The sequence below is a fragment of the Dermochelys coriacea genome, chromosome 2 (assembly GCF_009764565.3).
Source record: "Dermochelys coriacea isolate rDerCor1 chromosome 2, rDerCor1.pri.v4, whole genome shotgun sequence".
Taxonomy (NCBI): Eukaryota; Metazoa; Chordata; order Testudines; family Dermochelyidae; genus Dermochelys; species Dermochelys coriacea.
In genome coordinates, this window is record NC_050069.1 from 22,378,248 (window position 1) to 22,405,858 (window position 27,611).

At 39.5% G+C, this 27,611-nt stretch overlaps 1 protein-coding gene across 1 annotated transcript in view; it reads left to right on the forward strand.

Moving 5' to 3' along the window:
- TMEM65 (transmembrane protein 65) overlaps positions 1-25,156 on the forward strand; it is a 56,372-nt gene extending 31,216 nt beyond the window's left edge. The window contains 7 exon segments of the mRNA XM_043507374.1: positions 1,883-1,927; positions 4,692-4,759; positions 6,022-6,076; positions 8,736-8,778; positions 17,336-17,455; positions 19,490-19,518; positions 19,521-25,156. Of these exon segments, the coding sequence (XP_043363309.1) occupies positions 1,883-1,927; positions 4,692-4,759; positions 6,022-6,076; positions 8,736-8,778; positions 17,336-17,455; positions 19,490-19,518; positions 19,521-19,594 (434 nt within the window). The 3' untranslated portion in view covers positions 19,595-25,156.
- The last annotated feature ends 2,455 nt before the right edge of the window (positions 25,157-27,611 follow it).

Sequence of the window (27,611 nt, forward strand, 5' to 3'; positions counted from 1 at the left end):
AAATGCTGAATGCATTGCAAACGTAATTTTCTTCAAACAGTTAAATTTCACTGGCAGGAACATCCAACAGGTCAGAATAGAGGCCCCATGACCTCTCTCGGTAGCTTCAGGTGCACTCCGCAGATCTCCCAACTTTGATGCCCACAATTCTGAGCTTTTTAACTGAATGAGCTGCATTTTGAAATCTTCAACACCCATCCACTGAAATACAGACAAATCCAAGTTGCTTTTGTTGAACTCTTCAGGTTTAATTAGAAAAGAGAGCATTGGGCCAAATTGCTGGAAATCTTGAAATCTGTCAGAAAATTCTGATTCCAGTTCTTGCATGTACATTCTAATCTCAACGTCAAACGCAGTGTGCTGTTCCATGTGGCATGATAGTGATGTAAGCAGCAAATGAGGACTTAAAACTATCCCAGTACAGTGGCGCTGGAACAATTCTTAAGGTGGGGGTGCTGAGCTGCGCCCCCTCTTGCCCCCATCTGTAGCCCTCACTGCTCCTGGCTGTGGGCCGGGACCCCAGGCCAGCAGCAGAGCCCCCGGGACTGGTGGCCGGGACCCCATGCTGGCGGATGGCACCCCGGCTGTGACTGGTGGCCAGGACCCGGGCAGTGTGAGTGCAACTGAAAATCAGCTCACGTGCTGCAGGTTGCGTACCCCTGCATTACAAAGTGACTGCAAAAATGGTGTTCTGGAGTTTCATGGTTGTATCTCAATTATTCTCGTTCAAACTTAATTGCTTGTTAAAAGAATATTTTTTTTTGCCAGCGTTAAACTCAGAGTTGGGCTCTGAGAATAAAGCTAGGCTCTTTCCTTCTCAAGCATCGTCATCTGTAATAAAGGTACTGCAGGCTTTAGCCAAAGTACAGTTGTGCATGTTGGAGCATGATTGGGTGATCAATCAGGAGTTCCCTTGTGCTGTCCTTTGAAATGCAATTCCTACAGGCTTGCAGCAGCAACCTGTAGGAGAGAGCTTTAATGTCCAGTGCCTGGATAACATGCCCAGCTTCAGGTTGTGTCCCTGATCCTGGCAAAGGTAACATCAGGGTGGCAGTGCATGCATATCTAAGGGTCAGTGTTGGACCTGCATTTAATTTCCTGGACTCAGGTCCACATAACGAATACCACCACCAGTTTGGTCCCCACAATTCAAGGTTGTATTTCTTTTCATTACCTTATCATCTTGGTCCTTATATTCAGGCTCTTAATGGTTTGTGCCCAGGATACCTAAATGATTTTCTCATGCTTCAGGAACTCAATTGCTGCTGTTAAAGGCAGTGGCCTCTGCCACTGTAGTATTGTTTACTTTTAATCTTGCATCAACAATGAAAAATCCATGCTATTAGAGAGATGATAAACTTATTTCCAATATCCATATACAAAATGCTATCTGCTCTATACTTAGAGTATATTTTTTTTAAACATACTTCTGTAAGGGCTTCACCCATGCACCATGAAATGTACTGTTATTTATTTATGTAGACCTATTACTGCCTTATTGCTGTTTTCCAGAACTTCCCCCAAATTTTAAAGCAAAGGTGCTCATCAAATTTTTTTAATATAGGCAACGTATTTTGCATAATTTTGATATTTTTTTTCAGTTTAATAATTACATGGAACTAGTCTGAGGCTTTTCTATTCCATATTTAAAAATTACTAGAGAACATTATCATCATGACTAACATGCTATCTTGAATCCAATTTAGCTGTATCCTTGTATAATATATTGATCCATGCCTGTATTTTCATTACTCCACTACAATTGCATTCCTTTATATTACCCTAGAAGGCAGAAAATAGAGAGATACTGTAAACATTTTATATTGTAATGAAATGGAAGTATGATTAGACTAACTTTCTAATTTCGTTTTGACCTGTATAGAGAAGTTGGAAGTTGCACCACCATCCCCAGGACAGCTGAAACACGGTAAAAGAAAAAAAAATACTTATTGAATATAGTTAATAGTTGTATATATTCTTTGATTGCTCATACTTTAAATACTTTCTTCTCAAAACTGTTCAGATTTATTCTAACTCCTCCTTTCATTAATGGGAGCTATCTACATATTTTCCTTAGAGACTAGTGAGAGAACCTACATCTGGAGTGCACTGAGGTATTAAAAAGTATCTGCAACCACCCTGCTGCTGTTTCATAATACGCTAATTGGGGAAATGACCAGATATATTTGGTGTCTTATTGTCCCTAATGTCTAGTTTACCCAAACCCCAAGTACAAACTATTACTGCCTTGGAAAAGAAATTCAAAGCCAATACAGAACAGTGTATTAGTTCCAAGTTGTGTTGTTATGGTAGCATTTTTTTGGAGCTGGAAATTTTAATGACCAATCAGGTTCTTATTCTTGTCATTGACCTTTTGCAGTATTAGTTTTAGCTTTCTTTTATTTAATCGTCTACTTACAGATGTTACATTATTAAGATGGTAGAGGGGTGTGTGTGTGTGTGTGTGTGTGTGTGTGCGTGCGCACTCGTGCGTGCACATGCAGTATAAATATAGGTGTTGGATAAAATTTCTGAGAATTTAGTAGTCAAGTCAGTGTGGTTATAGCACAGTGTTCTCTCCTATAGATGTAAGTTTGGGATTAGGCTAAAAATTGTAGGTGATAAGATTCAGTGAATTTCTTTTTTGGCAGGAAGTGGTATCTGAGTAAATTATTTCTTATCCCACAGAAGTAGATTATCCTGTGTGTATGGAGTGGGGGTGAGGGACTAGAAAATATAAAACTATTTGTATACACTAGGTAGAAATATTTTAATTTTTTAACTGCGCTTACATCTGCTTAATGTTGATCTTCCATAAACACTTTAGCAAACAGATTTACTGGCAGGAATGTTTGCCAAAGCAATTTATATTTAAGCAAATATTGCAGAATATTAATGGAAAGGAAATTTCAGATCAAAAGTATTCATGCTGTTAGTCTGCAAAGAGTTACTTGCATGCAGTGACCGAATTGAGTACGTGAAACAGTGAACAAATGCATAAAAACTTCATTTTGATCACAGATAATTCACAAACAGGGAAAAAACCCACCCCGCTCCAAATTATTCTTGACAAATTGTGTTCAGCTCTATTTATTAACAGAGAGAATGCAAGTACCTTTTTCTTGTACATCAATGGACAAACACACTACTACACCCTTTCCCCTTTTTTAGTTGTGTAAGTTGTTTGTAGTGTTACTCGTTCAGGGACCAGTCTAAACCCTATTGAAGTTATTAGAATCTCATTGATTTCATTTAAGAGTTTGATCAGGCCTTTGCTACAGATACATAATTGGCAATACAGATCTTGAAAGGCACTGCAGTGTTTCACACTTCGTGTTTTCTATTTATTGCCTTTCTAATGTTCTCCATGTTCAAGCATGCTAACATACCAGATGTTTACAAATCTCAATCCACTACACATTTTCAAATGCAGATATGAAAAGAGAGCAGTTTTACCGTCATGTAGAATAGTTCCAAAATTCCAAACTAAACCTTTAGTATTTGGGGGCAAAAAAAACTTATTCAAGTATGGTATTTTAGTTCCAAAAATCAGATTATATCTAGGTGCCTCTACTGGGTAGTATGAGTTGACTGTACCGTTCACCTTTTTGTTATCCTTTCGGTTTCCCTTCAATGTGAAATCAATACTCACAGGTTTTCTTTCTTTCTCTCTCTCTTCCCCCCCCCCCCCCCCCCCCCGTGGTTGTACCTCTGTATGTTTACAAAATATCGTAAATTTTAAGACCATAGATTTTAAGATACTGGGGGAAAAGTGTCAAATGGCAGAAACGTTGGGAATATACCAAAAAAGATGTTTAAATGAGTCTATTCCCCACATTTGTTTTTTAAGTTATATGCGTTATACTTCAGTTCCCTATTTAATATTTATATTATAGTAGCACCTAGAGTTTCTAATCTGGACTGGGGCTCCACTGAGACAGGTGCTGTATAAACACATACAAAGACACATTCCTAGCAGAAGAGATGGGTATGATAGCAGAAAGAAAATTGTGCTATAATAAAAGCCTGCTTATTATTGAAAGAAGGTACTCATGTCATAGACCATACCAAGTTACTACAATATTGAGTTATATCAAGTGGCATTTTCTTCTCTTGAACTATCAGAGGAAAGGTGAGGGGTAGAGAAAAAGGGAAGAGTTGGGAATGCAGAAAATGGAGATGAAACTAACTCAGTTCTTCAAGCAGGAAAATGAGGAGCAGATTTAAGTGTAGAAAATGTTAGCACTGGCCAAGAAACATGAAGGAAGACATACTCCCTGATCTGAGGAGTTTACAATCTTAAAAAAAACACTGCTCCAGGAACATGTTAAGGAAGCCAAGATAATGTAGATAATTATAGACCCTCTCAGGGTCTCGGAGTCTGGACTCCAACCTCAGCTCAAATGTCTACACTGATATTTTGTAACCCCACAGCCCAAGTTAGCTGAGGATAGCTGCAGCCGTGCTGTGGGTCTTCTATTGCAGTGTGAGCATACCCAGTGAAAACAAAAAGGTCAGGACAACAAGGCCAAGCTATATAAAAGCAACTGGGGAAAGACTACTGCATGTGTGTGTCGTAATTTGTCTTTTAAATCTGATATCTCGCAATTGAAGAACAGTTGAAACTTAGATTTATTTAAATGAGTGAACTCAGCTATAGATTCTTACTTCTTATTACTCATTTCTTCCAGTGTTCTTCCACAATGCAATACCTTTTGTAGGGTTTGGATTCTTGGATAATGCAATTATGATTGCTGCGGTAAGTTTGTCTGATTTTGATAAAGGAACTGTAGTGTCTCAGATTAAATAAACATAGTTTCTACTCGTCACTTTTATTATGATTTCCAGAAGACTTTTTTTCTACCATGTTGCTAACTTCAGTCCCATTTTAGTACTTCCACTGGGAATATTTTCACATTTTATTTATTTATACAGAATATTTTCAAAATTTGCTTTTTTTCCTTTTCAGAATAGTGATGATCATGTCTGAAGGGGCAAAATTAGAGCTGATCTTATTTTTGCTTGGTTTGAAAAGAACTTGCTTTTTTTTCTGCTCTTAAAGATCTGTGCAGTGTGAGCGGTCTAATGTGTGAAGAATACTTCGTTCTGTTGACTGACACTGGCTTGCCATGTGACATTAGACATGTAATGAAACATGTCTTATTTATAAAATGCTATAATATACACATAGCACACAGGAGTGTTGTCATGCTTAATGTTTGTAAACCATGTTCGTGACTTGCTTATAAGTGGTCCTATAGATATGCTGTAAGTCCTTTTGCTGCTTTTTATTATATACAGCATTTTATTAATCTAGGTGGGTTTAATTGGAATAACACTTTCAAATATTTCTACATAGTTCATCGATTCTGTGGCCAGAAAAGATCATTTTGATCATCTAGTCTGAATATCTGTATAACACAGGCCATAGAACTTCCCCAAAATAATTCCTAAAAGCAAAATAAACTAGTGGTGTGGGAACAGGAGTAGAGGCCAAAAACTCTTACTTTTAATCTTGATTTTTACCACTCACCCTAGGGGGTTGGGCATGCTACTTTATCGCATTGTCATCTTCCTCATCTGACAAATAAGGCCCTAACTATCTCATGTGGTGTTGAGTATTTATTATTTTGATTAGCATTTGAAAATGTAAAAGTGTTCGAATAATTATAAGATGTATTAGTTTTACATTTAGCTAAGAGAATTAAAATAGGAAATTAGTGTGCTGAGATTGGGACTCCTGTTTTCTGATGTCCAGTAGATAGCCACTGTGCAACAAATATATAGTATGAAATGAATATAGGAGGTATTAAATATATGAAGCAGGGACCTGTATTTAAGGGAACGGGAAAGGCTGGAAGGAGATGTATTGGTCAAGTAGAAGCTATGGTATTACCTATCTCTGTACTTCTAAATAATGAAGCAAGCAGCCGTCAGTCTGTTATGTTAAATATGAATGTTCTTAACTTATTGCTGACAATTAATGCCTCAAATAATGACAAGACAAACTTTTATTTTCAGGGAACCCAAATAGAATTATCAATTGGAGTTGTCCTGGGAATAACTACTATGGCAGGCAAGTAATATAAACACAATAAATGTAAACCAAAATGGCAAATTCCTTCAATCTAGACTGAAAATAAGCCACATGGATTTGAAGCAGCTGCTCTTTGTTCCATAATTGAATCTTGTTTATAGAGAAACAACTCTCAGTAGTTAAAAGTAAGTATTCCATATACAATAATGTAATTTTCAGATGAAATAGCCTCTAAAGATATTGATAGATTGTATAACAATCCAGTTGTTACTTTTTTTTTTTTTAAAGTGGCATTTGTGTAGGAAAGCTGTAAACCACCACGGGTCTGATTCTACAAGCTGCTATGTGCCTGCAACTCCAAATAAAGTACACAGGAGTTGAGGGAACTCACCTTGCAAAATCAGGCCCACAGTCTATAGCTCTTAAGTATGTTTAAATGATCTTGTCTGTTTACCAGTATTTGCAACATGTTGTTTTAATTCTGTCATTGTTTGAAAGAAGACTCTAAAGTTCCAGTTGCAGAGAAAACAGCACTTAAATGCTGATATGAAAGTAGGGATGACTTTGTCTTGTATAAATCTAGATGTAATTCTTTTGCAAAATTCTGCTTTACTACAAAATTATCAAAAGTATTTTTGTTTAACTCATTAACCAGATGCTTCAGTGGTAATGAACAGAACATGGCAATTATCGAGTGATCCATTCCTTGTCATCCAGTCCCAGCTTCTGGCAATCAGAGGTTTAGAGACACCGAAGGCATGGGATTATATCCCCAAACCATTTTAGCTAATAGCCATTGATGGATCTATCATCGATAAACTCAACTAATTCTTTTTGAACCCAGTTATACTTTTGGCCTTCACAGCATCCCCTGGCAAGGAGTTCCATACATTGACTGTGTGTTGAATGAAGAAGTACTTCCTTATGTTTAAACCTGCAGTCTGTTAATTTCATTGGGTGAACCCCTAGTTTTAGTATTTTGTGAAAGGGTAAATAACACTTCAGTTTCTCCACACATTCATGATTTTATAGATCTCTATCATTCTGGAATGCAGAGATGTATAGTTTCTCCATCTGGGTATTCTCCTCAAATACTAGTTAATAGGACGTAGAATGAATAGTTTCCTTCTCTGTTTTTAGGAAAATACACATTAGCAACAGGAATTTAGTTATAATCCAGTAGCATTAGCAGACCTTTTTGAATGACTTTCTTGACATGGCTAGTATAGACCTAGAAAGAGTGCTCAGTTGGAAAATGTCAAACATAAAAGCCACAAAAATGTGACTAAAAATAGTGCCATGCTTTGTAATTTGCTTTACGGTGTCCCTGTTAAAATGTGAAATATCATCAAGAAAAACTGTTGATTGAGAGGGAATTGGTGTCTGATTATGCCATGGTGATTTACTTCTGTTATGTGATATTTGTGTGTGTGTATATATGTATATGTGTATAGATATAGTTATTTATTAAACTGGGAAGAAAATCTAAGTTAACTAGAACTATCCTTAAGATTAGTTTGGTAATTTAAAGCTTTTTGTTCTGCTTGCCCATACAAGATTCAATATGCATGTTGGTATACACTGATTGTCTTAGAAATTTTTACACCAGATCTGAAAAAGTTGTGTCTAGGCACTGCCAATGGCATTAAGTAACAGACAGGCAAAGCCTAACGGGCACTTTGGGCTTTGTGGAGGCACTGTGGTGTCTTTAGTGTTTTGCAGTCCCCATGGAATGCTTTGTGACCACTCCATGTTGGATAGACTTACAGCCTTTCCATTGGCCAAGTGAACTGTTGTATTTTGGTGCTGGGGGTATCTGTTAAACCAAACATGTTATACCAACTATCAGAATTATCTCCTTTATTTTTACTTCTGAGATAAAGAAATAATATAAGTTTCGAAGTTGGAGTACTTCCTGTTTACTTTCAGTGGTATGTACTCTCTCTGCACATGTGGACAGTGGCCCAGAAGGCAAGAGGAATTGGTTTGCCTTGTGTAGACTGACTTTACCTTTTTAATGTTAATTAAATTAAAAACAAATCTAACAACAAAAAAGTAAACCTGCTTGCGAGTTCTGCTCTTGCAACATAAATGTTTTAAATGTGTGTAGTGTAAAACATTACTCTTTCAGGCATGTATTAAATATATTTCTCAGAATAAGAGCTAGTCTACATGACCAATGCAGCTGTACCACTGTAGCATGTCTCGAAGACTCACTCTGCCTGTGGGAGAGCGCTAGCCTGTCAGCATAATTACTCCACCTCAATGAGAGGCAGAAGCTATGTCCATGGGATACCACTGCCTTTTACTGGAATATCTGTCATACCTAGCTATACAACTTCTAGTGCGAGGGCTGCTGCTTCTGCTAACTGACTGGAAGCCTTTTTGTGCGACTCCGACTAAGGACTCCTAGCTCCTGTGTCAGATATACAAAGTTGGCTTATGGCTGTGGTCTGAAAATTTGTTATGCCATGTCCCAGATCTGAGTGAATTTCCTTAATTTAATAAATTCAAGAAAATAAGTGCACAACCTATGACGTTAAAGCTCTGCTAGACCTAATGTTACAAATTGTGCTGCTAAAAGAAATCCTAGTGTAAGAGAAGAAACTTAATTCTGGATACTCATGCTATATATCTTAATTACTCTTTAGTCAGCGGGTTTTGTAAAATAATGCTTTTCTGTTTCTCAATCTTTCAGCTGCGGCTTTGGGAAATCTTGTTTCAGATTTAGCTGGACTTGGGTAAGTCTGGATTTTGCTTGAAGTATGTTATTGCCTGATCTTAAAAAAATAAAACAAAAAAAAAACCCACCACCTACTCAACAAAGCTTAATATACTGTAGAAATCCCTTTGGGTGTTTCTAATTCTTGAAATGTGTATTAACAAACCAGATACCTATAAAGATACCAAAATAATTGCCCTTCTCTCCTTGCTTTGCTCAGAAATAAAGCTGCATTCTTCTTCAAATTACTGCACATGTGGCTCCCAGTTATGGTGTTCATGTGCCCCAGCACAGGAGTTTTGAACATTTTCAGTAGCAGTGTCCAGGAGGCGGTTGCTTTTTATGCCCTCATTCCCCAAGTACATAAAGGGCACAGTGATGCCAACTGCCACCCAGTTCCTTCTAACTGCCTCAGCCAGCAAGTCAGAACAACTATGGGTGTGTCTACACTACAAAGAAAAAAACACAGGGCAGCAAGTCTCACAGCCTAGGTCAACTGACTCAGGCTTGCAGGGCACGCTGTACAGGGCTAAAAATTTCTGCTTGGGCTTTGAAACCCAGCGGAGAGGTGTGGGGGACGCGAAGGGACCTACCACTGTCTTCACAGGGACTTAGGTCGGCTTCGTAGCACTGCTCAGGGGTGTGGATGTCACACCCCTGACCAGTATAGTTAAACTGACCTGCTTTTCTAGTGTAGGCCAGGTCTCAGTTTCGCAGCACCAAATCCTGTCTCTGGGGCTGGGAGGGCAGAGGAGTTCTTCAAAGGAGCTGTTATGCCAGTGCTGAGAGTGCAGAGGAGCGCGGTCGTGCTGAAGCATAGCACAGAGCTGTGACAGAAATCTTCCTCTTCAGCTAAAAGATCTCGAAGAAGAATTCAGTCAGTCACCTGCTTTCCTCCTCTTCTGCACAGGCTTCAGCAGCACTCTCCCTTTCAGCGTTGCTTCCCTCGTTGGTACAGCAGCTTTGATCCAAGCCCATTCTGGGCCAGCATTTCAGCTGCTGAGGAAACTTCAAAGCAGGGAGAGGCATCTACAACACTCTCTCTGCAGGGACCTTTTTACAGCTAAATTTGCAGTTCCAAAAGCTTCTTTTGTGTCTGCCAAACCTCAGGGTCAATCCAGATCTTATGTCATCAGTCCTAGAAGTTCCCCGATCTTGATACCAAATATATCCCTTCCTCAAAAGGAAGCCAGGGTACCGCTAAAGAAAATTGCTTTGAACCAGCATGTCAATACAATTAAGGATTTAAGTCCCAATCAAATCCTTCCATCTTCTGTTATGGGTTCTGCACAGGGCTTTGGAGTTGTGCTCTGGCTCCACTCCAGCTCCAGGCAAAAACCTGCAGCTCCACTGGTCCAGAGGTGCTCCATGCTCCAGCTCTGGGCTCTGCTCCAAAACCCTGGTTCTGCATTAGAGGTTTCTTCATCCATAAGACTCTGACGGGAGTCCTCCACCAAAAAGGAAATTGCACGAATGGAAAGAAAATAAGTCTTGGCAGGCATATGGAAAAGACCTTCCTATTTAACCGGAGGACTCTAATTATTACTATGCTCCTTGATTCCCTCCACTACTTTCCATATGGTCCACAACCATGGCCATATTTGGCTCTCCTGGCTTCAGTAGTTGCAATTTTGAGGGACAAGTTCTCCCACAATATATGAAATTTATTAACGAGTCACCTACTGTAAACCTTATAATTCTGATCACCCATTAAGTTGAAGATGCAGAGGAACAACAAATTGTAAGTGATGGTGAAATACCAGCCCAACAGGACAATTCTTCTGATCTTCTTTCTTACCTGATGGAAGCCATTTCATAGGCTATACCACTTTCAGCGTATGATTTTTAAAATCTTTGAGGAATCATTGAAGCATATGACAAAAATAATAGAATTTACTATGGTGACAGTTTAGGAAAACTTTTTGATATTCTACAGTCAGCATCCCAAAGCAGGTTTGCACTACCTATTAATGAAAGAATATTGGATCCAACAAAAGATTTCTGGGCTACCTCTGTTTCCATTTCAGCTATTGCAAAACACACTGATCATAGATATCAGGTATCCTCTAGGGTTTGAGTATCTTTGTCACATCATCATCTCGCTTCATCACCACTGGTTGTTGCTGCAGCCAATGAACGATCAAAACAGACTGGGAAATCTGTCCCTAAGGAGATTGGATTTTTTTTAAAGAAAATTTACTCTTCAGCATTTTTACAGATTAGGATAGCAAATTATCAAATCATGCTGTCTAAATATGATTGTCCAGTGGGTAGACTGTCAGAGTTTAAGGACAAATTGTGCTCAGAGTAGAGCGGAGTTTAAAGCTATTTGTGAAGAAGAGCAGCTTATTGCTAAAACCTCTCTTCAAGCTACATTAGATGCTGCTGATTTGAGTGCTTGTTCAGTGACTACAGGTATCATGATGCAATGCTCATCATGGTTTTCTGCATCAGGTTTAACAAAAGAAGTGCAAGTGACAATTGAAGATCTGCCATTTGGTGGTCAAAATCTATTCAGTGCCAAGACTTATGAATCTCTGCATTAAATAAGACTCCAGTTGCACACTCAGCTCATTGGGTTTATATAATCCTTCTTTCAAAAAGAAATTAGTTTCAGCCTCCATTTTCATCCTCCAGATATAGGAATGCTCAATATCCTTCTTTTTCATATTCCTGACACCAAAGGCCCTTCTGAAAAATCTAGAAAGAAATGTAGATATCGGAAGTAGTAGTAAACTCCACTACCCTCTTCTAGAATTACTCAGTTGGGTCAGACACAAAGACATCAAATTTAATGCTCTTTTACTCCACCCTTTGGTTCCCATCTATTTTATTTCCTGGAGGCTTGGTAGAAATCACCACAGATTAAGTAATCAAGGATAGTTATGTCATTCAGTTTCAGTCCTTGCCTCCTTCCCAGTCCCTTTTCAGGGACCTTTCTTATGAGAGTGCCATGCATCAGAAAATTGACAAAACTGCTCAAGCTTGGAGCAAGAGAGTTAGTTCCTCAGCAGTATATGGGAAAAGGCTTGTATTCTCCCTGTTTCCTCATATTAAAAGAAAGGTGACTTGCGTTCGATTCAAGATCTCAGAACCTCAACAAATTCATTTGACATGCAAGGTTCTACGTGGTAACTCTTGCTTCAGTTATCCCTGCGCTGGATCCCACAGATTAGTTCATTACCTTTGACTTATAAGACACTTACTTTCATGTATCAATCACACCCAGCATACAGAAAGTATCTGTTTTATGGCTCTAGGGAGTCATTACTCATTCAGAGTACTACTTTGGAATTTCATCAGTACAGAAGACATTTACAAAATTCTTGTCAGTGCAGCCCATCTCCTCAGAGAAGGTTGCATATTTACCATTACCTAGAAGACTGGCTTGTGTAGGGGAAGTGACGAACACAGGTCATAGTGGCAGCAAAGAGAGTGATTTGTTTGTTTTCATTCCTGGGTTTAAGGATCAACTTTAAAAAGTCTACTCAGATTCCATCCCAATACATAGAATTCATCAGAGCTCTCTTAGACTCAATAGCAGTGAGACGTTCCTCGCGCCGGACAGATTTCAGATAATAAAAAATCTGATTCTTCACTTCCATACTTACCCACAGACAACAATAAGGATATGCCTGAAGCTTCTAGGCCATATGCTTTTGTGTACATTTGTAACCCCATTTGCCAGGTTACGTCTGGCTGTTTCAAGCATGGATCAAAACTGTTTACAGACCAGCAATCCACACTAAGTCAGTGAAAGTGCTGATCCTAGATCAAATTCTATTCTCAATGGAATGGTGGACGATGCATGGAAATGTATGTGCAGGAATTCCATTTGCCCCTCTGATTGCACCCAAAACTTTGATAACATATGCATCCAAGTTGAGCTGGGGAACACACACAAATCAAGACTGGAGATCATGAGTTTGAACATATCTAGAATCCACAGTTCACATAAACGTACTTGAACCAAGGGAGGTAAGATTAGCTTGCAAAGCATTTCTACCTGTCATAAAGAATTCTTAAATCCAAGTTCTCACGGACAATTCCATGGCTGCCTATTACTTAAACAGACGGAGGCACAATATCAGGCCTTCTTTGCCAACAAGCCATAAAACTTCGGGAACGGTGCATTCAGAATCATATAAAACTGACAGCTCTACATCTCCCAGAAAAGAAAAAATGGTCTAGTGGCCTCATGGAGGAGGAAAACGTACTTATCTCACAAATGGGAAGTAAAAAAATGCAATACTAAACTGATTTTTTTCAAGTGTGGGGACTTCCCCAGATAGACTTATTTTCATCAGTTCAAGATAGGAAATGCGTGCTATTTTGCTCTTGAGCAGGAAAGAATCTGGAATCTCTAACAGACAATTCATGATTTCTTGGTCACGCCGTTTGATGTATGCTTTCCCTCCATTTCCACTAATTCCAAGAGTGTTAGACAATATGGCAAGAAAAGACTTGAGTTATATGGGTGGCTCTGGCTTGACCTTGTCAGTTTTGATTCTCAGATCAAATGCTACTGTCATCAGTTTATCACATTCACAGTTCTGGAAGGCCTGTTATCATAGAGTCACGGTCTGATTCTCCACCCAAACCCAGCCTCTCTGCCTTTCGCATCCTGGATGATATCTGGATGTCCTCAACAGACAGAGAGCATTCTTCAGACGTACAAACCATTCTTCTTCAGAGTAGAAAATTTTGCACTAGGGCTAAATACACGGCCAAATGGAAACATTTTTCTTTATGGGCAAGGTCAAAAGGTTACTCTCCATTTCAGTGTTCAGTTCCAATAATATTAGATTGCCTCTTACCTTTAAAGCATTCAAGATTTTATCTCTTCAATCAAAGTCCATTTGGCAGTGATATCTATATTTCATTCTCCAAAAGAGGGAGATGCATATTTTTCCCCTCTCATAAATCAGTGAATAGATTTATTAAAGGGATTGTTCACATTTTTTTCCTTCTGTGAGAAAGATTGCTTCGACATGGGACTTAAATTTAGTGCTTTCTTCACTTAAGGGCGTCCCCACTTTGAATCTTTATAGATTGTCCAGTTCATCTACTAACAGTGAAGGTAGCATTTCTGGTGCCAATTAACACCAGCTAGTAGAATAAGCATATTTCAAGCCATATGGATTAATCCTCCATACACATTTTTTTCACATGGATTCAGTAACTGAGACTGCAACCATATTTTATTTCCAAACTGCCATCAGATTTTCATATCAATCAGTTCACGCATTTACCAGCTTTTCCCCACAAAAGCTTCATTCTTCACCAGCTGAATCTAAATTATGTATTTTAGATGTGAGGTCCCTGTTATATTGCCTAGCTAGCATTAGATCTTTTCATAAAAGACCAGATTTTTCATTGCTCAGGATGATAAATCAAAAGGGATGGCTATTTCATCACAGACTTTCAAAATGGGTTTAGCATGTCTTGGAACTGCTTATGATATTAACAGGAAGAGACATCTGTCAAGCATTCAAACCACTCTGCCAGAATGTAAGCTTCATAGATAGCATGTTTAAGTCAAGTTCTAATATAGGAAATATATATAACAGCTACCAGGTCTTTAGCTCAGACATTTACGAAACATTATTAGTTAATTTCTGCTTCAAGACTTGACACCCATTTTGGTAGAGTTGTTTTGCCGTCTCGTTTCCAGTAAGTCCTGGCTTTCACCTCTTACAGATAACTGCTAGCTGATCACTATAAGTGGGATCCACATGTGCAGTACTGTGAAGGAGGAGGAATGGTTATTTACCTGGTAGTAACTGTGGTTCTTTGAGATTTTCTGCGCATGTGGATCCCATGACACAGCCACCGTCCCCACAGCTTAGAGTCTTATAAATGACAAGTGGCATTGGATGGCAAAAAGAACTGAATAGCGGTTGAGGTTTCTGTGATCTTTGTGCCTTTGGAGGGGACGGGCACGAGGGCATGCAGGGCACATGTGTGATGTCTACTGGACACGGCTAGTGAAAATGTTCCCAACCCCTGTGCTGGGGCACGTGGACCCCATGAGTGGGATCCACATGTGCAGAACGTCTCAAAGAACCACAGTTACTATGAGGTAAGTAACTGTTCTTTATCTGTTTCTTACAGTAGCTGGAGTTACGATATCTTTATTCACACTCATTTTTCTCTTCCCATTTCGGTATTTTAGCCTTTGCTCCATTCCAAACATATAGCAAAGTAGCTAAAGTTTAGCTTTAAAAGTTTTGCTGTATCCATTGAAAAGTATATTCACATACTTTGCAGATGATAAATAGAATTTTCACCCATTCTTGCAAACAGAGCTTGCATTCACAAAACCCATTCATTTCAATGTGTTCTGTAGATGCAAATATGAAACAGTTGCCTATTGATAAGGGTTAGAATTGTGTTTGCACAAATGTTTGTACCTGCAAAATGTGGACCCATGTATGTATGTGTATGTGTTTTTGTGCATGTGTAAATGGAGACTCAGTAGAGAACCAGCTGAAAACTTGACCCTAAGGTCAGTTCATTAATGTTCAAGTTGCATTAAAGTAATGAAATGCCCAGAAAGTGCAAAACTGTGTTCAGATAAGAGAAACATAACTAAAGTGCCATAAATCCAACATTTTAATATTTTTCATGCTAAGCTTTTTTTAGAGCAGTTCCTTAAAAATGTCCTTGATCATCTCAGCATGACATACATTCTGTACTAGAATATGAAGTTGCCACAAGCAGTGTGTGGAGTCAGTATTTGAGATTTTGGGCAAGATCTTTGGATAGCATCATATGCTGTCTTAGCCTCAGTTAGTTCAATGCTGTCTCATTCTGGAAGAACAAATCCCACAGTGAGAATCTTTTGGTGTTAGTATCTTCAAATAGCTTTTCATATACAGGAAAAAATATGGAAGTAGTTATAAACTGTTCAGTCCTAATCTATAAACTGGACTTTATATTATAGTTTGGATAGACTCTGCATCCTTCAGTCCATCTGATGTAGTTTACTAGTGTGCCTAGACAGTGATCTGGAACATCCCAACAATCTGCCTTCAGGCAGGTTTGTTCAGCTGGCCTGCATCTTTGGAATACATTCCTTTTTATGGAGTTTATTTCCAGAGGACTTGTGCAACCTAGAGCTCCATAACTATTTCCTTGCGGCTTATTTGGCAAGCCAAGTCCTCCCCAAACTCATTTCCACCACCTTTACTGTGTAGCAGCCCACTATCTGCACCTAACGATAAAAGTGAGACTAACCTCCAGGTGGATAAGTTGGTTAAAAGAGAGAAAGCTTTCTTAACTTGCATGCCTCTGCAGTTGGAAAACACTGCACTGTTAATACCAAGTGTTCCCCAGCAAGTAGCTAAAGTTCCAGGCATGCTTTGGAATATTGCCAAAGCTTTGACAAGAGGTAACAGGCTTTTAGAATCTTTACATAGAGAATTTCATGGTAATAACAATTTGCTCTTGGAAAACTGAAAAACCTGAAGAGTTGCATATAAACTAGTAATGCTTTGGAATTACTTACCTGTATTGGGAGGGGCAATCTACAAATACAGTGCCTCATAAAATTTTAATATATTTTGAAAGTATTAATGTGCCTTGAGAATCACAAAAGTGGTAGAGTGGGTGAGGTAATATCTTTTATTGGACCAACTTCTGTTGGTGGAAGAGAAGCGGTCAAGCTCTGTGTCCACATGAAAGCTTGTCTCTTTCACCAACAGAAGTTGGTCCAATAAAAGATATTACCTCACCCACCTTATCTTTCTAATATCTGGGGACCAACACAGCTATAATACTGCAAAAGGCTAAATGGATTAACTCTGCCAAGAACTTTTCTCTGAAAATTTTCTTTTTTCAGTTTAATTTTTAAAAAGGTAACTTTTGTTTGTCATGTAGTTACTTGTATGATAAGGATTATGGTAAATATGCTGAATACTCACATTACATTTTAATACTAACTTTTATTTTACAGTTGTACTGTTACATTTTAAGAAAAAGGTATATAAGAGGGGGGAAAGATGTCTTTAGACTCCAGACTTGAGTAGTTATCAATGGTAAATTAATGTGTGAGACTTTTCTACTTTCTTTTCCATCGGAAAAAAACATATTGAACATTGATTTCTGCCTCAGCAACTGATTATTAAAGCACAAATATATGATATGATAGAATGTTCCATGAATAATTGTTGAGAGGGAAGCTCTTACATATGTACTGGATTTTTTCTAGTACTGAAAAACATTGCTAAATGATGAAATATTTTGTTCATAAAGTTACTGTAAATGTGTCAAACTACAATAATACCCAGGTCTTATTACATGAAGTTTTGGGTTTTCTGGAAGGCTTGACTAATTAGGGAGTGAATTAGTCAAAAATATGCACTTACAATGTAAATGTGAACTTTCAAGTCTGAATATTTTCTTCTATATGCCAAACTGGTGGGTGAGCAATACAGCATGCAAGAAGAAAAACTTTACAGTATAAGTTAGTACTACTTTTGCACAAGTAATTTAACTTCAGTTGTGCATTACTCCAGCTAATATATTTTCAAATCCAAAAGCCTGAGTACTACTGACATGTGGCTCTTTTTTAGTCTTGCAGGCTATGTTGAAGCTCTGGCTTCGAGAATGGGCCTGTCAATTCCGGATCTGACACCCAAGCAAGCAGATATGTGGCAAACGCGTCTCAGTGCACACGTGGTAAATATATTTATGTATAGTTTGTGTGTACTTTTCACTGTTCATTAGCAGGGATGGGCAGAATCCAATTTTTTTCATTTTTGCCAAATATCAAATACTTAGCTTTTGGTATTTGGTAAATTACTGAATATTGTTGTCAAGTTGAGGGGAAGCAGATCTGGGTGGGGGAGAGGAGGGAGAGAGAGATCTGGAGTTGTTTGGGTGAGTAGAGGCCGGCTGCAGTAGGGATAGGGGTGGAAAATAGCCACCCAATCTGCATATGTCGGTGAACTCTGGCTGTGGTGGTAAGATTAGGTGGGTGTCTGTGAAGTCAGTCAACGTGATGGTTGGCAGTACTTGTCCTTTAGAGAGTTTGGTATTTATATTCATTGTTCGTGTCAGACTTACTGAATGCTTTCTGGGAATATATCAGTAGTGTGTACAAATCTAATTCCAATCCTTAATTTATATATAAATCTGGATATGAAAACACCTTTCATAGTAAAATGTGCATGTTAAAGGAATATCCACTGCCTAGACTTAAGATAGAAATCATTTTCAGAATTACTGGATATTCATCATCTTACAGAGAGAAAATGTTGGATATTTTAATTTTATTAAAAATTGAAGTATTTGATATTGACTCATTTAAAATGGGAGGAATTAAATTTGTCAGTTTATTTCTGTGGCAATTCATTGTGATGAAATAAATGCTACAGCTGCAACATGAAGGAAATATCCAAGCAAAAGTTGAAAAAGTAATGTGGGAATAGTTTACCTTGGTGGAAATTAGGGTAAAAAAAATTGCAGCATTTATCTTGGAAAGTCGTTATGGAGAGCTGTGTGTTTGTATCTCCTGATGTAACACCACCAGCAGCAAAAGAAGCAATGAATCGTCTAGCCTTATACAGGTGCCAATGTTTTGAATGGCACACTCGTCAGCCTCTAGCATTTAGGGTTTTCCTATGCTAATTGTTAATCCCAAATGTTAAAATTTTGAGAGTCCGACTCCTGAACTTTAAACAAAGTTAACTGTAGAGCTACTTTGCTGCTCTTCCTATACATCTTTTGTAAGAGCTCATTCATTCACATAGATTCAGCTTCCATTCTCATCCCAGTGATTCTCAAATCTGTCTTTCTGCTGTCTCCCTCTATCCAATTTGGCTTTACAGAATCTCTCTTTGACTACATCTTCTGGATGTCTTATCAGTTTAAACTTAACATGGCCAAAATTGAACTCACTATTTTTCCTCCCAAAACCTTCCCACTCAACCCTTATTTGTCACTTCACAATATTACCATATTTTTTTTTTTTTGCTCAAAGATTTAACCTGCACATCACCTTTGACTTCTCCTTCGACCTAGACATGTAAGCCCAAATCTTGTGAGTTCTTCCTCCATAATGTTTGAAGTCTGACCTATTTCTTGTGTACATGCAGCAAAATCTTACAGGTCCTCATCTCCCATTTGATTACAATAACCTCCTCTTCTCTGGCCTCCCTGACACCTCCTTCACTCCCTCCCATTCCATTAAATGCAGCTGTTAAGTTATCTTCCTTGCCTGTCATTATGACCATGTCACCCCTTTTTTGAATCCCTCCACAGTGTAGTCTTCTCATTACAAGAAATTCAAGTTCTTGGGCTCTTTCAAGACCCTTCACAGTTTCTGCGCTCCCTCCCACCCCCACTTACTCACACACTCTTCTTTTATTATGGTGTGTATCCCACTCCTTGTGCCTTGCCACTGTCAGTCTTGTCCACCTGCATATATATTCCTCTCCACACTCTTTGTATGTTCCCTGACTTGGGGCAAAAAAACCCACGCACTGAACTAATTTGACATGTTACCTTGGTTGCTGTCCTTGCACATTTATGGTTTTTTTTTGGTCTTCCTATATTGTAAGCACTTCAGAACAGGGTTAGTTTCTAATTATGTGCTATTGCAGTGGCTAGCATAATAAGACCTATTTCCTGGATTGGGGGGCTACCACTGTGCAAATGTGTTGCATCGGGACTCTGAAAACCACTGCTAATTTCTCTCCATTTTTTTCCTTAGGTAAAGTATGGAGTGACCATGGCTGCCTTTTAGGAATGTTTCCTTGTTCTTCTTTGGAGATGAAGAAAAAAAACTGGAAGAGAAAAATAACCTTTTTACAATACAAATAAAAATGTAAATAATGTACCCTCAATTATTCACTTATGCTGTCAGAATATTTAGGAATTAACTGACAGTAACAATGTATAGACCTGGGAACAAAACATTCAGCATGTTGTTTTATGGATACACTAATTTATTGTGGCTTTGTCTTATTCACACACATTTGTTTATAGATACCCATTTAGCTTTTTATTTAATGTAAGTTGTTGAAATGTTTTCACTTATAGTAGCAACTGACATTTACTGATTCCCTCTCACCTTCATCTGGTAACAGGATTATTACTTAATTGCCTGCTCTGGATGTACTGTGTAGGTTTTGGGTTTTCACAGCTGCTGCCTAATTTGTAAATGCATGCCAAAAAGGATCCTTTAGCTGCTCATCAGGTCCTCCAGTCCAGACTATCAATGGGGCCAGTTGGCAGGTGATTTGGAATGATGTTGTTAAGCACTTTTGCAGTTTTTTCCTTTGAGCCATTTCACATTTCCTCAGGATAGACCTGTTTCAGCAACCCCCCACTGTTTGGTTTGCACTCCTTCATAATTCTAGCTAATGTGGCTTACAAACCATCCATTACATGCCATCACCTCTTGACAAGGTAAGTGTTTATAGTGGTGCCTTGTTACCAGGTTCATCCTTCAGAGTTTATACACAGTCACCCAATTCCCACCTCCCAGCAGTATTTTGAGAATCAAGTTTAATGTTAGTGTGTGGAGTATCCTTTCTTTCATCTAACCACCCACTCAAATAAGTTACGGCACCTACTTGCAGTAAGCATAACTTTCCTCTCTTCCTGGACTTCAACCAAACTCCAGGAATTCCAGCTGAGCCCCTAATGGAGTAATTATGTGCTCTGATAACTGGATCAAAATAATAAAACTGTGTTTTGTACAGAATAGCAGATAGGCTGAGAAGAGCTGTAGACAAGGGAGGGATTTCTTAAGATGAAACTGGAAAAGGAGAGTTATATTTGAGGTGATGATACGTACAGGAAGTCTTTTCCAGATGAGTGCACAGGACAAAAAATGAGGTTGAACACTTCGTGCAAAGGGTATGAACCAGTGCTGTGTTCTGTCCAAGAAAGATATAACTTGAAGATCTGTTTCAGTCAAATCAGATTCCAGTGTGGCAACTCTGGACACTTTCCAGACCTGCCAGTTCTACAGGTTTCCCTGTAGACTACAGATTTTCAAACCATGATATGGATTTGTGGGGAATACCTCTAATATATGGGGAAATAGCCTCTCTTTGGTTGTTCTTTCCTATTCATTTGCGTCCTGGGGAACAAAAGCCAATTGGAGCTGCTACACAAGCTGATGGACAGTCTGATCTTCAGTATGTGGAGCACACAAGCTCTGATCCACTATCTGTTAGCTGGGTAAGCAAAGGCTTGAGGTCTGGTAGAGTGCTCAGCTCTTCAGTCTTAGAATTGGCTGGGGAGCTGCTGCTTTCTGCCAGCTCTGCAGTTCCCCTTGACCTCCCCCATCTGCCTACGTGCATTTGCCCTCCAATGAGTCTCTAGCCCCTGACATCAACCTACCCACCCTGGCCCCAGCTCCCCTCTTATCTTAGGAGTCTCTGGGAAAGGCCCTGATGGCCTGCCCCCCCCCTCCATAAATCTTCATGTTTTGGCTGACTTCCCATCTCTAATCTTTCGGTAGCTGAGAACAGGGAACCCACTGCCTCCCAAATCCCAGAGCCCCACGGCCTTTAGAGGCAGGGACATTGCATCCCAGGCACTGAGCTCTGCTGACTTCAATCATACTGGCCAGGAGTAGCTCTACTCAGTAGGTCGGGTTTCCATACCCACGTGATGGGAAACCCCCTGTTGCTGGCAAACTCCTCCCCTGGGGGTGGAACTGTCTTCAGCAGCCAGGGCTGGAGCCAGCAGAGTTTAATGCCTGCAGAGCCAGGGTGTGGATTAGGCAGTGTCCCTCACTTGACAGTCCCCCAAACACTGGAGATAGTGGGTAGCTGGTCCCTCCCAAAAGCATATAGGTGTGGGAAGCCATTGCGGGGAGGAATGGGGAGAGAGAGAAAACGAGGAATCATGCATGGCATGGTGTTTTATGCCGGAAGGGAGAATGGACAATTTCATCACGCCTGGGATCCCCATCCTTGCCCTGGGCTCTGTCTATAAATGGTGAAGCCTATGGTATGCTTTCCCTCTTCTTGTGTAATGTGGGAGCTGGTTTAGTGGAGGGTTTTGTGGGTGATGGGATGACTGCATGGATTGAATTGGGTATGAGGTGCAGGGGTATGTTTTTGTGTGTGTAATGGGTGGGTGAGATGTGTTCAGCACAGGTGGGTGGAACATACATGGGTGTGTGAAGTGAGCATGTACAATTGGTGGGTATGGGGCTGCATGCATAGAATGCATGTGCATTGTGTGTGTGTGTACGCAGAATGAGTGGAATGAATGGGGGGGTTGGTGGAGGAGTGAGTTGTCTGGGTAGTAATGAGTAATGACGTTGGGTAGGAAGATGGGATGGAGTGAAAGTGGGTGTGAGATGAATGCTAGATGAGATGTATGGAATGAATGTATGAAGTGGGCATGAGTAGAACAAATGTATCTGAATTTATGCATATTTATGCATGTTCATACAACTATGGCTAAATTAAAATCTACTGGGCTTTTTATTTGCAAATGTTTGCAGGCATGGTTTCCTAATTTAGAAACTTAATATGATGATCTCTCTCAATCTTTCTGTTGAAAGCTATCTTAAGATGAATGAGTGCACATGCCAAAAATGCTTAAACAGGTGGTTTCTCTGATTAGTCAAATGGCGGGGAGGGGGGAGGAGAAAATCAGTCTGGATTAGTGGATCTGATTTGCAGAATATAATTCACAGTTAAAACTAGACCTTTGTTTATTACTTTTGCTGTGATGGCATTTATTGGAAAAGCAGATTCGTGGGTTTTTTCCTTTTTTGCCTTATTAATTTTACTTATTTGCAGCCCTGTATAATCTTTTTATGTTTATGTTGGTGAGTGATGAGTTATAGTTGCAATTACCATATTAAATATTTTTAATATTTCCATATATGACCCATCTGTTCTATAATTTTAAATTCCTTATAGCCTACAAAGGAGAGGGTCCTCTCTATGTATAATATGGAAGAAGATACCAAAAGCAGGGTAGACCTAGGGCACTTTATTTTGGCAGCTTTGCATTCTTAGATGAGTTTTTCTAATCTACAGAAAGATAGTAACAATTACATTAAATCCCATGAAACTAAGTGTTTTGTTTGCTGTTGGAAAGACTTTATTACAGCCCTTATTTGTTTAACATGTTTGATTAGCAGCTCGCCTCCTGGGTGGTAAATCTGATCTCCCTCTTGACCACTTCCAGAGGCCCTGCCACAGCAGTACCAGCTCTTTAATCCTAATGGATGAAGAAGGAACAAAGAAATACGATCAACTTGTTAATAAGCTTTGAGATAGTACTGATAAAGTAGTGTCTCAAAACTGCACTTTGCACAAAAAGATGACTTCTCATAAACTTTCGGTTAGTATCCCCTTAATTATGTAATATCAATTCAAATGTCCCTTGTTGTAGCATAGTATAATCTTCCTTCCAGTATAAGTTTGTGTTTTATGTGGCGCTTGAATGCTTTAAAATTGATCATCCAGGTAGTTGTCTTGCCTGGAAAGGACACTTTGATTTTCTTCCTCTGCATATGTATTCAGTTTGCAATAAGCTTTTCTTCTTTTGACTACTGTTTTCCTGTTTTTTTCTTTAAAAAGCTATAATTAGTCCCTTTAATATTTTTTTTAAGATGGAGAACACATAAAACACATTTTGGATAGCAATCTAACTGTATTTACAGTTATTTTGCTATGGACATGACATAATTCATCAATTTATGGGGGCCCTCTAATTCTCAAAGTGTAACATGTTGCTGAAGATAAGTACCAAACTCTAATGTATAGTATTTTGCACAGAATAGTTTCAGCAGTGTTTCCCATTACAATATTGGCATTGACATTTTTAGGCAATACTCAAGCTTCTGTACTTCACTAACTGATTTAAAATTGGAACACTAACTTCATTTTCATTATTTTGAGAGCTTGTAAGAACAAATACATAGCTAAATTCAGCTGTCGTAGTAGTGCTCATTTAAAAATGACAATATTAACTCCATGTACTATTGTTTATTACTTTGTGCATGTACATTGAGTGCATTTTGTTGATACTGTATGGTAAACTATTGTTCTGCAACAAGTGTTTTTAACAAGAAAAGATGAACTAAAAGATCTTCAAAGAAGTGAATGTGATTTTGTTTTAAAACTATTGACCTGGCCATGAAAAAGTATAATGGGCAGGCAACATGTGGTTGGAAATAGTCTTGGGTGTCTCAGTTCAGCCGTGGACAGGGAGATCATGAAGGTGACTCCCTAGGTCTCCCAGGATTTGGGAAAGGAATAGTGAATGCTGTGGGTGAAATCCTGCCACCTTTGTCACCAGTGGGGAAGTTCTCACAGTTTTCAATGGGGCTAGATGTCCCCCTGTATGTGGGATGGCTCAACAAGGCTACAAGATTTAACCCTTTTGTGTACCTCAGTAGTGAGAAAATAGGGTATTTGCCTGATCCAGAATGAGGGATTTGTGCATATTCAGTATTATGAATCTCTCAGTATGTGTTTTTAGTAAATGAACAAGGGCAATCCTGAGAACTCTGGCTCTGTTCTTAAAAACACAGATCTGAAAAGACCAAGCATATAACAGAAGAACTACCATGTTGTCCATACAAGTTTTTTAAGAGACTTTGTTCTTACTCCATTCATTTATTTCTATCAGTTTTGTACTGTATGTAAAATGGGCCTTTAACATTAAAAACTTGGTAGATGTGAAATTGTTTATATTCTGAAATGAAAAGGAGTACTGTCTTTCATTGTAACTTTAAATTTCATTATCAGTGTGTTTTTAACAAATGATTCAAGTGATTACTGTAGTTTGAGCCATTCCTTTTGCTTCCATTGCCCATGATAGATTCAGAGACAGTTTTTAGAAATAACCAGCAAAGAACATGCATTTGATAATATGGTGTGTACCAAACTGGGAAATATCTTATTTTTTAAGAATATTGTGCATACCTCCGTGTGTTTATGATGAGTTACTTGCTATGGGGTAAGATCAAAAGGGGTTGTTAGAGGAACCAAGCAGGAAAAGGAAAACAATCTCCTAGATAAGGAATGTCTCAGCAAAACATAGTAGCCAGGTTATTAGCTGTAGAGAAACAACTTACCTGGTGCCAACAAGCTTACACAGCTGCTTTGTCAAGGCTAATGAGAAAGATCAAAAGACCTCAGTCAATTAAAGGATTTGCTGAAAGAGATGGGAGAGAGGCTTGTCAGCAGACTGAGGCTGACACACTGATAAGACTGAGACAGAGAGGGTCTGTGAAGATGCGAACTAACTCTCAGAGGGAGGTCTGGAATAAGCTGGACCTACCTCAGCTATGCATAGAAAGGCTGCACATCGGTAAATCAGGATACATATAGGACACTTTTTTTGCTTTAACTTCTTTTCCTAAATGCTGAGTTCCCTTTGGCAAATAAATATTACTTTGTTTTGAAGAAGCTGTTTCAGTGTCACTACAAACTTATTCTGTCACAGGCTCCTGGAGGAAGAGGGCTTACATGTGCCAACCTCAGTTGGTGCCCCTCAGGTTAACACAGCTGGTAAACGGGGCTGCAGCCCAGAGGTCAGTCTGAGTGGTAAGACTGCATGTTTCCACCCAGAATGAAGTGCTGGAAGCCAGGCCTGTCACATGAGGGGAGCACTTAAGAGGGACTGAAAGGGCTCTAAAAGCGCAGCTCACCCTGTAACCGTGACACATGATCACAAACTTATCTTTGTATATTTGTCATTCATTGAATCATAAAAGATTAGGGTTGGAAGAGACCTCAGGAGGCCATCTAGTTCAATCCCCTGCACAAAGCAGGACTAACCCCAATTAAATCATTCCAGCCAGGGCTTTGTCAAGCCGGCCCTTAAAAACCTCTAAGGATGGAGATTCCACCACCTCGCTAGGTAACCCATACCAGAGCTTCGCCACCCTCCTAGTGAAATTAGTTTTTCCTAATATCCAACTTAGACCTCCCCTACTGTTACTTGAGACCATTGCTCCTTGTTCTGTCATCTGCCACCACTGAGAACAGCCTATCTCCATCCTCTTTGGAACCCCCCTTCAGGTAGTTGAAGGCTGCTATCAAATCGCCCCTCATTCTTCTGCAGATGAAATAACTCCAGTTCCCTCAGCCTCTCCTTGTAAGTCATGTGCCCCAGCCCCCTAATTGTTTTTGTTGCCCTCCGCTGGACTCTCTCCAATTTGTCCATATCCCTTCTGTAGTGGGGGGACTAAAACTGGATGCAATACTCCAGATGTGGCCTCACCAGTACCAAATAGAGGGTAATAATCACCAGCCCAGTATGCCATTAGTCGTCTTGACAACAAGGGCACACTGTTGACTCATATTCAACTTCTCATCCACTGTAATCCCCAGGTCCTTTTCTGCAGAACTGCTGCTTAGCCAGTCAGTCCCCAGCCTGTAGCAGTGTATGGGATTCTTCGCCCTAAGTGCAGGACTCTGCACTTGTCCTTGTTGAACCTCATCAGATTTCCTTTGGCCCAATCTTCCAATTTGTCACTCTGGACCCTATCCTTAACCTCCAGCGTATCTACCTCTCCCCCCAGTTTAGTGTCATCCACAAACTTGCTGAGGGTGCAATCCATCCCATCATCCAGATCGTTAATGAAGACGTTGAACAAAACTGGCCCCAGGACTGACCCCGGGGCACTCCGCTTGATACCAGCTGCCAACTGGACATTGAGCCATTGATCACTACCCATTGAGCCTGACAATCTAGCCAGCTTTCTATCCACCTTATAGTCCATTCATCCAAGCCATACTTTAACTTCCTGGCAAGAATACTGTGGGAGACCCTATCAAAAGCTTTGCTGAAGTCAAGATATATCACATCCACCGCTTTCCCCATATCCACAGAACCAGTTATCTCATCATAGAAGGCAATCAGGTTGGTCAGACGTGACTTGCCCTTGGTGAATCCATGTTGACTGTTCCTGATCACCTTCCTCTCCTCTAAGTGCTTCAGAATGGTTTCCTTGAGGACCTGCTTCATGATTTTTTCAGGGACTCAGGTGAAGCTTACCAGTCTGTAGTTCCCTGGATTCTCCTTCACTTTTTTTAAAGATTGGCACTCTTATTTGCCTATTTCCAATCACCCGGGATCTCCCCCGATCACGATGAGTTTTCAAAGTGGTTCTACAATCACATCAGCCAACTCCCTCAGCATCCTTGGATGCATTAGATCCAGACCCATGGACTTGTGCATGTCCAGCTTTTCTAAATAGTCCTTAACCTGTTCTTTCACCACTGAGGGCTCCTCCCCATACTGTACTGTCCAGTGTGGCAGTCTGGGAGCTGTCTGTCTGTGAAGACCAAGGCAAAAAAAGCATTGAGTATTTCAGCTTTATCCATATCATCTGTCACTAGGTTGCCTCCGCCATTCAGTAAGGGTCCGACACTTGCCCTAACTACCTTGTTGCATGCTCGGGCAATATTTTTATACTCCTCCCTAGTCAGCTGTCCAAGTTTCCATTCGTAAGCTTCCTTGTATTTAAGCTCACCAAAGATTTCTTTGTTAAACCAAGCTGGTCACCTGCCATATGTGCTGTTCTTTTTTCACATCAAGATGGTTTGTTCCTGCGCGCTCAATAAGGCTTCTTTAAAATACAGCCAGCTCTGCTGGACTCCTTTTCGTGTCATATACTTTTACATGAATATTCGTGTTCAAACAGCCCAAATTGTATTGTCTTCTATTAGATTAGACAGGGTAGGCTTGTTGCTCAGTGAAGGTGGTGGGGGGAACAATAACAGAAAATGTGGAAATGGCAAAAATGTTAAATGACTTTTTGTTTTTCATCAAAAAGTTTAGTAGCGATTGGACATCTAACATCGTGAATGCCAGTGAATATGAGGTAGGTTAGAGGCTAAAATAGGGAAAGAA